This window comes from Podarcis tiliguerta, assembly GCF_965153285.1.
Source record: "Podarcis tiliguerta genome assembly, chromosome: 17".
Taxonomy (NCBI): Eukaryota; Metazoa; Chordata; class Lepidosauria; order Squamata; family Lacertidae; genus Podarcis; species Podarcis tiliguerta.
This window is the reverse complement of record NC_139550.1, coordinates 10,222,036-10,235,443: the sequence shown is the minus strand read 5'-3', so window position 1 is coordinate 10,235,443 and position 13,408 is coordinate 10,222,036. Positions and strand designations below refer to the sequence as shown.

Sequence of the window (13,408 nt, the reverse complement as noted above, 5' to 3'; positions counted from 1 at the left end):
CTGCTCTATAGCTTAAAAAAGTAAAGGTAAAGGACCCCTGACAGTTACGTCCAATCATGAACGACTCTGGGGTTGTGGAGCTCATCTCGCTTTACTGGCTGAGGGAGCCGACGTTTGTCTGCAGACAGTTTTTCTGGGTCATGTGGCCAGCATGACTAAGCCGCTTCTGGCGAAACCAGAGCAGCGCATGGAAACGCTGTTTACCTTCCAGCCACAGTGGTACCTATTTATCTACTTGCACTGGTATGCTTTCGAACTGCTAGGTTGACAGAAGCTGGGACCAAGCAACGGGAGCTCACCCCAATCGGCAAGCCCTAGTCTCAGTGGTTTAGACCACAGCCTTATAATGCTGCAATGGTAGGTGCTTCTAACAAACAGTTGCTTCTGTATTGCAAGACGGTCTACATATAACAATATACCACTGTACTCCCATACCCAATAACTAACAGGCAAATCAACCAACCCTTGCATTTTTTCATAGGTCGCTGGGTCTGCTCCTTGTAAGGGTTGGTGGATTTTCCCTAAGCAAAGACGGGCAGGATAAAAACAGCATTAAAGAAAGAAAGAGAATGCACAGGATGCAAGGCTCTGGCACAAGAAAGAAGCGGACCTAAAAGGTGAGGTTTACACACTGATTGCTGCCACTGCAGAGCTCACTCTTTGCAATTCATGCAGAAGGAAGTAAGACTTGCATTGGCTGTGTGCTTTCATCCAGCCACATTCAGGATTTGCCTGCTGTTGCCAGCTCTTCCCAGGGCTAGGTGGCTCTAAAATGCACGACTGGAAATTATCTATACGAAGACGCATGGGAGAAGGCGTTTAAACTGTACTGCATCGCTTAGCAGCATATTGGGACTTTCCATTAGCAACCAGAGACAGCCAGTCAAGGCATAAATCAAACTGCCTTTGACCTATCCATCGCTTTGCCAGCACCCAATTGCTCATTTCTGAATATTATCTTTATTACACTGTGGCTGCTATGACAAATTCCATAGAAGCAAGCAGAATATAACAAAATACATAGAGAAAACTTTGGATTTTATTAATTGGGGAGGTTTTAATTGGGCAGATTCAAATTTGCTAGTCCGCTGTCATTTGCAATGAAATAAAACACTTTAAAATTAAAAAATTAACAGAACTTGGGGGGGAAGCTATAATGTCAAATTGGCACCTGTGCAATCAAGAGTAGTAGAGAAAATACAAGAGAAATTTTGGGTGACAAGACTAAGTCCATTTGATGCTCAGACTAGCAAAAAAGTGCAACAGGGGATTTTTTTAAAAATAGGGGGTCATGTAGTATCAGCTGATGCAGTCTTGTCTATTGGTCCAAGAATGCTTCCTTGAATGCTATGGTTTTTATTCGTTTGGCCTGAGCTGGGCTAAACTCCTGCCATCTACCTCTACAATGCCCCACAGGGGCAAAACTGCTGACAAACACCAAGATATCTAACCATGCCACCAGCTGGCATGTTGAATCATCATCAGCTAATCAAAGGCTCTCAGCTATTTATAGGACATTCGTGCCTTTCAAAACAAAATAAAGCCATTTTAAAACAAAGCCAGAAAGAGGCAGTCAAAAAAAAACATAGTCCACTTCATTCTTGGAAGCCAAGGGAACAGACTTTTTACATGTCTCCAAAGAGAGACGTTAAGAGGCACATAACTGAACCACTTGGGAGGAAAGCATTCCACTGCTCTCAAGCCACAATCATATAAAAGGTTCTGAACAATCTCAGTTCTCAAAAAGATGGCACTTGGAGCAGAGGCTCAGGGACTGAGAGAGCATATGGGAGGGAAGGGCATTCCTCAGGATATTCAGGACCATAGCTGTCAACTTTTCCCTTTTCTTGCGAGGAATACTATTCGGAATAAGGGAATTTCCCTTAAAAAAAAGGAAAACGTTGACAGCTATGTTCAGGACACAGAAGGCTTCAATAGAACAAAATTAGCACCTTGGATTGGTCCTGGAATCATACTGGCATAACTAGTGCAAATATCAAAGCACATGGAATGTTCATATTGAGCCATGCCTGTTTGATGAGTAGTAGTTTTTGTAATAGATGGGCCTATTAGACCACTTTCAAAGGGAGCCCCACACCGAGCACATGAGAGTAGTTCAAGATCTTGACATGACCGAAGCATGAATGACAGTGGACTGGTCTCCATCTTCTTGAAATGGTTTCAGCTGGCAAGAATGTGGAAGCTAACACCCACACACCCACACCATTTTGGAACTTATATCCGTCCCCTAACTTCACCTTACCCTTCCAAATGGTTTTTTGATACAAGTGGGTCAAAGAAGAGTCAGTATTAACCCCAAGTACCAAACTGACCAAAGGTGTCAATTTTATTTTCATACAACAACAAAAAACATTCAGTGCCCTCATTATTATCACCATCCCTCCATCTTGTCTGCTTAACAGATCAGAGGCAAGCTATCATGAAACAGCAGCAAAGACACTTGTAGGAGGAGAATTGTGGACTGCAATACAAACAGACAAAAAATCCACACTACTTAAAATTGCAAAAAAAAAAAAAAGGATTCCTTATAAATACTCTTATTTGTTGGGAATATAGGCTAGCTTAGGGACGCGGGTGGCGCTGTGGGTTAAAGCCTCAGCACCTAGGACTTGCCGATCGAAAGGTCGGCGGTTCGAATCCCCGCGGCGGGGTGCGCTCCCGTCGTTCGGTCCCAGCGCCTGCCAACCTAGCAGTTCGAAAGCAGCCTCGGGTGCAAGTAGATAAATAGGGACCGCTTACCAGCGGGAAGGTAAACGGCTTTCTGTGTGCTGCGCTGGCTCGCCAGATGCAGCTTGTCACGCTGGCCACGTGACCCCGAAGTGTCTTCGGACAGCGCTGGCTCCCGGCCTCTAGAGTGAGATGAGCGCACAACCCTAGAGTCTGGCAAGACTGGCCCATACGGGCAGGGGTACCTTTACCTTTACAGGCTAGCTAGCAGGAGAGGCCGGTCAACAGTTATGTGTGAAGCATGAGGGGACGGGGGCAAGACTCACTTGAGAAGTGTCATGATTGAAGATGATGGAGTTGAGGTCCCCACAGTTGTAATGCTTGATAAGGTCCTCTGTTGTATAAGGGATCTGCAGGCTGCCTGCTCGGAGATTTTCTTGCTGCAAAAGAGTCTGATTCAAAGCAAAGATCACCTAGGCAAGGGGGAAAGGAGGAAAAGGCAGAGTTCCCCATAAGTCCTTAAATGCATTAGCTAAGAAATATATATATAAGGATAAAAATCTTAGCTAAACCCTGCATGTATCTAACCACCCAAACCTCCAATTCACAGAAAGATCATTTTTATCAACATGTGAAGTACTATGGCTTAACACCAATAGATCTCCTAATGACCTAACAATTAGGATGCACGAGCCATTTACTGGTATGTTGCAAGACTGATTAGCTTTTTTGGAGGGAGATATGGGATGTAATCCACTGGGAGCAGTCATGTACTGTACAACATTCCTTGTTTTCCTATAGTGGATGTTGGGTCCAGCCAGTCAAAAGCTTCCTGTTTCCTCCTGGGCTGGAACATCCTTCCTTTTGCATGTGACTAGCAGTGGGCGTGACCTTACCTGTGCAGGTAATAAAAGGACAAGCCATGCTGCCACACTTTCTCTTTTTTCACCTTCCTTTCATCGTGTGAACTGCAGTGACTGTTAGCTTGCAGTCACTGGGATGATTCCCCCATATATATGGAGTAGATCCACATGTATATATTTGTAACTAAGTCGGCCTTCAGGGATCCAACTGTGAACTGATATAAGTAAACTTCTTTTATTGACTTTAAATAAGATTGTTGTGTCTTTATTCTTTTTAAGAGAGTTAAAAGGGAACTTACCAGGAACATACAATTCAATACTGAATTGTATGGTGGTGAGAGGCTTACACAAGCCTGCTGTGCGTTAAAGGGGGAATGTAAACTCTGCTAAGTCAAGGAACTTGCTAACACAAGTTAGGAAGGATATTAATAATATATCCTCTCCTGCCTCCCTGAACATTCCCACAATGTGCACTGTATACTTCTTATGGCCACACTATGTGTTGCTTGCAGTTGTGGGGAGATTTCCCTAGGGGTTTTTTGTTTTGTTTTGTTTTCTTTGAAAGGCTACAGTCTTGAGTATTATTTATTTATTTATTATCACTACTTGAATTTATATACTGCCCTATACCCTGGGGCGGTTCACAGAGCAGAGCCCTATAGAAAAATAAGGGATATTTAATTCTCTCCTCCCCCCCCCTCACTAAAAACTGCCCCCTCTCCCCTCCACAGCTGCCTCTCTTACGATAACAAAGATATTGGGACCTGTATGTAGGGATCGGTATGTCTTCCTGTGTAGGGAGGGGTAAGAGGGATATAAAGGCAACTTGTAAGCAAAACCAAGACAAGGATGTAGATGTCCAAAAAAAGGGGAGGGGTTAAGCAGACCGTCCCCTTTCACCATTACTCGGCTCATGATTGCAACCTGCCTTTTTGCTTAACATGAAAAATTACATTAATGAGAGGGTGGGGGGATTTTGGTGATTAGCTGTTCACCTCAAGTTGGATTATTAGTACAAGTTTAATGCATGAGAAGTTGAAGAAGCAGTTTTAATTTGGTAGCAGCTGCGCTAGGGACAGTATTACATCAGCATATTGATTTTGACTCTTCGGTTACTAATACGTCGAATAGTTTCCCACAAAGAATACAATGTTCAGAACGCACCAGGAAATCCACTAATCAATTTGTTAATATTTTTATCTTACACCTATAGGCTTCCACGGTTCTCCACTTTTCTGTTGCATTGTGCTGTTCTCATTCCACACTGGGGCCTGCTTAAAACTAGGTATCCTTTCTAAAACGGCAATTCCTGGAGCAAGTTCCATTGAACATACCAGCATTTATGTCCAAAGGTTGTACTGAACAAACCTTTACTCAGAGGAGACCCACTGAAATTAATGCACCTAAGTTAGCCATGGCCATTCATTTCAGTGGGTCTACTCTTGAGTAAAACATAGCTGAATATCACCCTGAGTAACCACACATAGGATTCTGCTGCGAATAGAAGCAGAATCCTATGTAGATGAAGTCATAGTTCACTGTATGTGTGTGTGTGTGTGTGTGTGTGCCATTGCAACCTGATAGCACCTACATGGGGTACAATATGGCTTATCAAAAGCAATGAATAAGGTTGCAGTTAAAGAACTGATATTCTTTTACGTTCTGTAAACAGTGGTCCCTTTATGGCCGATGGATCACACAAAGCTAATAGCTGTTATAAATGGAAGGCCTTTATGCAGAAGCAAAACCTAAAAGCTTCCCAGTATAGTTTGTTCTAGCAAACGTTATCATGTCGGGCGATTGCGATACCAGGTGCAGCGTCAAACAGTGTGCCCTTTGTGAAGAGTTTATCTTTGGTACACAGTTAAGTGACCTACAGTCAAAGGCTTTCATAACAAGGGAAAATTCCAGAGCCTGTGAATTCTAAAAGGTGTTGTTGTTTTTTCCTTTGTCAAAAGGTTTTGACCAATGGAAAGGGGAGACGGAACGGATAAAATGCAAACTTAAACGAGAAGTGGGTCCCAAAAATTAACAAAGTGTCAAAAGTCCAAATCCTTAAGTTTCCTTTTTCATGATTCGCTTCAAAAAGAAAATTCCAATAAGGAAAGCAACAACTTAGCATTTCTATAGTGCTTTGAGAGTCCAAGCATTTCATACACATTACCTTAACAACCGTTATATCAACTCCTTAAATAGATTAGCATTATCCTTATATTGCAGATGGTGGCTGGGGAATAACATCTTGCCTAAGGCTACCAAGTGAGGCAAAAATATGAACTGGGACTATCCTGAAGAAGCGTCTCTACCCCCATCGTTCTACCCGGACACTGAGGTCCAGCACCGAGGGCCTTCTGGCGGTTCCCTCACTGCAAGAAGCCAAGTTACAGGGAACCAGGCAGAGGGCCTTCTCGGTAGTGGCACCCGCCCTGTGGAACGCCCTCTCACCAGATGTCAAAGAGAACAACAACTACCAGACTTTTAGAAGACATCTGAAGGCAACCCTGTTTAGGGAAGCTTTTAATGTTTGATGTATTACGGTATTTTAATATTTTGTTGGAAGCCGCCTAGAGTGGCTGGGGAAGCCTAGCCAGATGGGCGGGGTATAAATAATAAATTATTATTATTATTATTATTATTATTATTATTATTATTATTATTATTATCCTGGTTCATAGGTCAGTCAAACAAGGCCTCTACACTATGCTACCTCTAAACAACTTAATTATAGTAGATAGATGATAGATAGATAGATAGATGATAGATAGATAGATAGATAGATAGATAGATAGATAGAGACAGATAAGGGATGGGGTTAGGGATGAGGAATCCAAAAGATGGAATCCCTCCCAGCTGATCCTAAATTGGCCATATGACATGCAAGGCGTGGCTAAGGCAAAAGTGGGTGTGGCCAAAGTGGGTGTGGCAACCACCCCAATCAACAAACAGCACACATCTCCCCACATGCACACACAAAACACGTTCCACATCTGTATAATATTCCCTTCCACAGCTGCACTCCCCCCAAAAATATAAACATTCTTTCACTCTGACCTACTTTCACAGGATACACCACCCTGAGCTCTTCACAGAAAGAACAGGATTCTAAAAGAAAATGATCCTGCTCCGCAGTAGTTTGTGAACCATGTAAAATTGACCTTTGCAAGAAGCTGGCTCTGTTTAAAATGAATTTAACTAACTCTTTAGAAATTACCAGCAGAGTGGAGCAAGTCCACAAGTCTGCTGTCCCAAAAATGTTTGAATAAACTTAGCGGGTTTTAATTTTGACTAAACATGCAGCATGAAATAAGTTAGCGTGTAGAACTTAAGAACATATACTGGACTGACATACCACACCAACTTCAGCTCCAGGATCAAACCAGACGTGGTGTTGCTACATCTGAGATCAGAATTCCAGCAGGTTTTTTTTATACAATACAATAAAATAAAGTTTAAAAAGTGCAATGGACATATGTGTGTATAACTGGAGCAAGTGCATGGCATTGGAGAAATGATAACAACTCCCCTCCTCTCAGAGGTTTTCCCAGTTAAAATGCTTCCTCTGTGTATAGGTAAAAAGGTAAGGGTAAAGGACCCCTGGACAGTTAAGTCCAGTCAAAGGTGACTATGGTGTTGTGGCACTCATCTCGCTTTCCAGTGGAGGGAGCCGACGTTTGTCCACAGACAGGTTTCCAGGTCATGTGGCCAGCATGACTAAACCGCTTCTGGTGCAACAGGACACTGTGACAAGTGCCAGAGTGCATGGAAACACCATTTACTTTCCCGCCACCACGGTACCTATTTATCTACTTGCGCTGGCATGCTTTCGAACTGCTAGGTTGGCAGAAGCTGGGACAGGGCAACAGGAGCTCACTCCATCACAGGGATTCGAACCACCAACCTTCCGATTGGCAAGCCCAAGAGGCTCAGTGGTTGAGACCACAGCGCCACCATATAGGTACCATATACACTGCTTACATTTTGCCCAATGGGCAACTGGCAGCTCCGAGGTGCATTTATTTAGAGAAATGGCACACAAGGATGAGTTAAGCTTCCTGCCCTAGCACCTTGGTCCCAATATGAATCAGGAGTGCTGACATGTATTTAAATCCATAAAATGTAAAAATAAATAATTTATATTTTTAACTCCTTGTTTACGTATACAGCTGTGCACCTCAGATATTATTTTGTCCACGCCATGCCTCTCCAAATAGTTTTCCTCATCTCCTGGCCTCCTTCCACACCTATCTTCTAAACCACTTTGCCTACCTGAATTGTAAACATTTCGTGGCTTAGGCCTGGTTTGTACTTGCCTCTCTCACACACACACCTCCTTCCCCTACCACAAAATGCCCTTGTGTCCCACACAAAGCCACAGCCACACTTCCCCAATGTCCCTCACTTGACATTACATTGCATTACACTCCCTCCCTATATTAACTTTCTCTCACGGCAGGTCCGCACTGAGCCTGGGCATGGCAAACACTGGCCACAAAAATGCCTACTTAACAAAAATTGCAAACATGTCACACAACTCATGGGTAACAGCACATACTAGATGTTCCCTTTGACCTAACACAACAATTTCCCCAAAAAAAGATGTAGTGCAAATGGAGTAAGTTTTACCTGAAAAGCAGCCCAGAAAATCTGTGGATGAAAAATGCACCGTGCCACTCAACTTCCCCATCATACATTTTTAAAAAGTTCCCAATAAGCCATATAATATCATTTCTACTCCAAATTCCTCATGGAACACCCTCATACTTATCTCCCCTACACTGCCAAATTAGAAAATAGTTCAAAAGACCGATTTCATACTATAAGATACAGAACCTGGTCTCCCTGCCCCATCCACATTTTTCATTATAATGTCGGTATTTGATTCAGCGGACCCACCCTTTAAAGCAAGGTGACAACTTGGGTCCTTTAACAGAATCATTCTTGCAGCTGTATAATACTCTATTTTGGGGGAGCAGAAAGTCTCAAGTCTTTCGGAGAAGTACTTGGGGTGAAACTGGTTATAATGTCCTGGGACGGCGGGAAATACAACAGAATTTACCAACCTTCTATGCCATGCATGCCATTTCATGGTTGGGCCTCCTACAAAGAATCCAGTGTACTAATTATAGCCCCAGATGAAAAGTGGCCATCGACATATGTCCTGCATAAGCAATTTTGCAACAGTAAAGCAGATTTTCGATATTGGGAAATCTATTCCCAATAGATGTTCTGCATATAGGTAGTTCTGCTACTCGCTAACAGAAAAATGGAGGGAAGTTAGGCAAGGAAGAAGTAGTCAGCTGGAAAGTGTGAACTGACAAACCAGAATATATACTACACTTTTACAACAACAACAAAACCCCACACAACTGTTGTTATTGTTATCCCCCGAATAAACTGCACAGAATACAGATTCCTCCCCCCCCCCCTTTGCTCCCTTACACTGTGATGCATTTGTTATTCCAAAACCTTCCTGGGACTGGCTTGCAGGAAGCCAAGCCAAGTTTGTTGCCTTTTCAGAAATATTTCTCACCCCCCCCACCCCACCCACAACCCGAACAAGGATGCACCATCCCTGCTAAAATGCATTCACACCAACATCAAAGCATCTTCTGAAAGGATGCACTGGGAGAACAAAAGTAACAACTTTATTTGAAACCTTCCCCCACAAACACACACACACACACACAACTCCCTATTTCCACCACAATCTCTCCCTCCTCGCTGTCCCCAATTTTTGGTAGTGTGGAAAAAATTGATTAAGCTTTGTAGTCAACATAGTGCTCCAGGCTTCATTCTCCTGGCTGAGATTTCTTCAGCTGTCAGGGCAGGGGTGGGGAGACACTTGTCCCTTTTGCCAGCATTGTTGGAGCAGCCTGCTAGGCCAAGGGGGTGGGGTATGAGAGGGTTAGAGCCCGGCAGATGCCTTTTTTGTCAAAGACAAAAGACCCCCAGCCATCCTCTCCACTTTTCATCACTTTCATCCAGGCCGGATCAAAGCACTGCTCTGCATATGAAAGGGCCCCGGCATTATGCGCCTCAAATTAGCCTATCGCCACCCCGCTAGCCTCTGAGGCCTTTCAACAAAAGCTCCCACATCTGTTCCATCCGATCCCTTTGCCTCATCTTCTCGCTCAGAGTGTGTTGTGCCTGTTTGTTTCTTCCCCACCCTCCCTTTGGAAAGCAATTCAGCTCCCTGAATTATAGTTCAGGGAGAGAAGGTCTTCCTCTCCTCTCGGCTGTTTTTAATAGTCTCTAGGGATCCTTTCGACCTGCCGTACTCACTCGAGCCACTCACGCTGTGGCTACTCTGGCACAATGGATCCGTTCCTGCACTCGCCTTTCTTCACCTGATGCAGGAGACCCGGGCGCCGAATGTTGCAAGCGAAGGCCGCTAGCCCTGAATCAAAGCGATCCTCGAATCAAAGGCTGGGTGGCTATGAAAGTCAATAATCCTCTTTTGTCATGGTAATGGTTCGTGCCAAGCACTGAGAAGAAAAGCGGGACTCTCTGCTTAGATGCTGTGCACTGCCTCTCAGCTGCTTTTGAAGCCCTGCTCAAAGCCTATAACCTGAACTTTCCTCAGACCCTGCAAAGACCCACCCAGGGCACAAATGCAGGGGAAAGCGCCAAGCAAGATTTGAGAGCAGATCCCTTTTTTTAAAAAAAAATATAACTTCATGCGCCATGGGTATATATGGATGCTACACCAGAATTTCCAGTCTTCAATTCACAAATATATTTATCAGATTTTTATCTCCCGCCTGTAAGGTTTTGTGCGCTTGGCTCTCTAAAACAGAACAAAGGGCAGCGTCTCACTTTATATGGCATATAGGATTGCTGTGGATAAAACGGGGCTTCCCACAGTAACTACATAGATGTGAGTGAACAATTGTGGTAGCTCCTCAGCTGGTTGGAGTATGGTGCTGATAACGTCAAGGTTTCAGGTTTGATCCGCATACGGGACAGCTGCATTGCAGGGGGTTGAACTAGATGATCCTCAGGGTCTCTTCCAACTCTATGGGATACACATGTTCTCACTGTACATACATGGTTTGGGGGCCCTGACTGGACCAGCTCTCCAAGGGCACATATACAGTTGCTTAAGGATGCATATTGTCCATCACTCTCTTCATATTTGCTGCCCAAGACACTCAGGTATGCCAAACCAAATAAGACTGTTACATAAACATGTAGAGATGCTCTCTCTGAGAATTCTGTGGAGGTTGAACATATACAGTGGTACCTCAGGTTAAGAACTTAATTCGTTCTGGAGGTCCGTTCTTAACCTGAAACTGTTCTTAACCTGAGGTACCACTATAGCTAATGGGGCCTCCCGCTGGCACCGCACCGCCGGAGCATGATTTCTATTCTCATCCTGAAGCAAAGTTCTTAACCCGAGGTACTACTTCTGGGTTAGCAGAGTCTGTAACCTGAAGTGTATGTAACCTGAAGCATCTGTAACCCGAGGTACCACTGTACACAAGTTCACCCCAAATCTTGCAAGCCAATCCCTGGAATACAGCTACACATAACAGCATCATGTAGAAAATAAGCAGCAAGCCATCACATTTTAAGCCCTCTTGTTCTATGTTTACTCATTAAGCCAAACTGGCAGAAGAGAAAGATTATCTTGCATTCAGTTTGAACTAAGAAATTGCTTTCCAGAGATATATTTATTTTTATGCACCCAAATTTTTAAAAAATGCATGATTCAATTCCCAATGCACATTAAAGCACAGAAGTAATAGGTGAGCTGTTATCCTGCTATTTATGTATTTATTTCATTTTACCCATACCCTTTAGCCCTAAAATGGAGATGTCCAAGCAGAGGTTAGCCCACCTTGCATATAGAGGGTGAGCGGGCAAATTGTTTTTTTCCCTCCACTGCCAACACTGTCCCCAAAGTTCAACACATTCTCTACAGGAGGCAATCGCAGCCATTTCATTTATACAAGGAAAAGTCATGGGGTACAACTCAGGGGAATCATAGATGGGTCCAGAGCTCCTCTCTGCCCTCCAATGGCTGTATCAGCCGGCCAGGCTGCCCCCACACATGCACCCCGGGTACCAACAACCACCGCTACACCACTGGAAGGATGTTAAACCTGCCTCAGTAACAGCAATATCTGGTGCAGGGCTGTCTTAAGCATATCCGACGCCGTGGTGCAAATATTCCTCTGGTGCCCCCCGTTTCCGCCAGCCCCCCCCCCCCCCGTTTCCCAGGACCCCAAAGTTGTTGACAGCATGTAGTCTTGAGCGTGGAGATCTTTCAAGGTAGAGTGGATGGGGGGAGCAGTCGTAGAGTCACGTTTATTATGTGCAGAGCTTGGGATGCAAGCACACACCACGCAGCCGAGGAGGTGGTGTGTCACGGAGGCAGCAGAGAGAGCTCCAGACTACGGGAAAGCATCCGGAGCTTTCCCACCTCTGACGGGCACTGGAGGCGCGCAGGCACCAAGCCCCCGCTCTGCCTTGCTTACCTCCCTGCTCTCCCCTCCCCAGACTTTCTGCCTGGTGCCCTCCACTGCTTGGCGCCCTGGCTCGCCGCGCCACTACGCCCAGTGGTAAAGACGTCCCTGGTCTGGTGTGAGAGCCATGCTTTGCCCTTTCTCAAATGCACCAAAGATTGCATCCTGCTTATCTTGTCTCAAAAACAAAAACAAACAAACGGTGGGAGCCACCTGCACAGCCCCACTTTGGGTTTTCTGAAGTGTGACAGGAGTTTTGGAAACCAACTGTATACACATCAGTATGCTGATGTCACACAACTCTATTTCGCTATAATATCTGAATCAGGAGGGCCTGACCCCAGTAGTTCAGGCACCGGTGACTTCCAAGATTAGATTACTACAATGTATTCTATGTGGGGCTTTCCTCGAGCTTGACCAGAAACTGCAGTTAGTGCAGAATCAATAATAATAGCTTAAATGTCCTGGGTCCTAACGAATCCTCCACCAGGGCCAGGGCTTTTTCAGTGACGGCTCCGACCTGGTGGAATGCTCTGTCCCACGAGATTAGGGCCCTGCAGGACTTGATCTCCTTCCGCAGGGCCTGTAAGACAGAGCTATTCCACCTGGCCTTCAATCTGAATTAGCCTGATCCTCTATTCCCTTTCCCCTTTCCTCTTCTATGAAGAAACCCTTTCTGGGACCCCACATTTAATTCTTCCCTGGTCTCCTTGCTGGCCATAGTAGGACCAACTTGGCCAGTTAGCCCTGGTGATCATTCAATGTCTACTGACTGGGTTGGGTTTTTCCCAAATTTTTTTTTTGATTTTATGTTGTATTCTATGCTGTTTTAAAGTCGCATGGAGTGCATGGGCAGCGTGGGGGCCGAGCCACCATGTCACTCCCAGTGCCACCCCCCGTGGTGTGCCATTTTGTCAACACCTCAGGGATGACAGCCGGGGTGCAGTGGCGTAGCGTGGGTTGTCAGCACCCGCGGCAAGGCAAGTAATTTGCGCCCCCTAACCCGTGGATTTTAGTAGGGGCAGAGAGCTGCGAGTGTGAGCGCCCCCCCCCCGATGTTGCGCCCGGTGTGGCCGGCCCCCCCCCTGCACCCCCACGCTACGCCACTGCCGGGGTGGCCCACATCTGCACCCCTCTTCGTACGTCCCTGCCCATGGAATAGAAATGTCAAATCTTCAGTCTTTATGATCATAAACTGGGAGGTGGGGTTTTTGTGTGTGTGTGCTTGAGACAATTTTGAATGACAGGAGTAGAGTCCAAGGCAGCATTACCCCGCCTGGTAAATGGCAGGCATTGTGAAGGAGCTGTCAGAATACCTTTGGCCATGACACCTGCAGGCACTTTAACGCACTCTCAGTCTGGAGAGACTCTGCTTACAATTACTACAAA

General features: G+C 45.1%; 1 protein-coding gene across 8 annotated transcripts in view; it reads right to left on the bottom strand.

Moving 5' to 3' along the window:
• The window catches only part of TRABD2A (TraB domain containing 2A), a 115,706-nt gene that overhangs the window by 23,465 nt on the left and 78,833 nt on the right, over positions 1-13,408 (bottom strand). For 7 of the 8 annotated variants that reach the window (XM_083420147.1, XM_083420148.1, XM_083420143.1 and 4 more), the window contains exon 3: positions 3,015-3,161. The exons of the other annotated variant lie outside the window; for it this stretch is intronic. In XM_083420147.1, the coding sequence (XP_083276273.1) occupies positions 3,015-3,161 (147 nt within the window). The remainder of the gene's footprint in view (positions 1-3,014; positions 3,162-13,408) is intronic. 8 annotated transcript variants of the gene reach the window in all.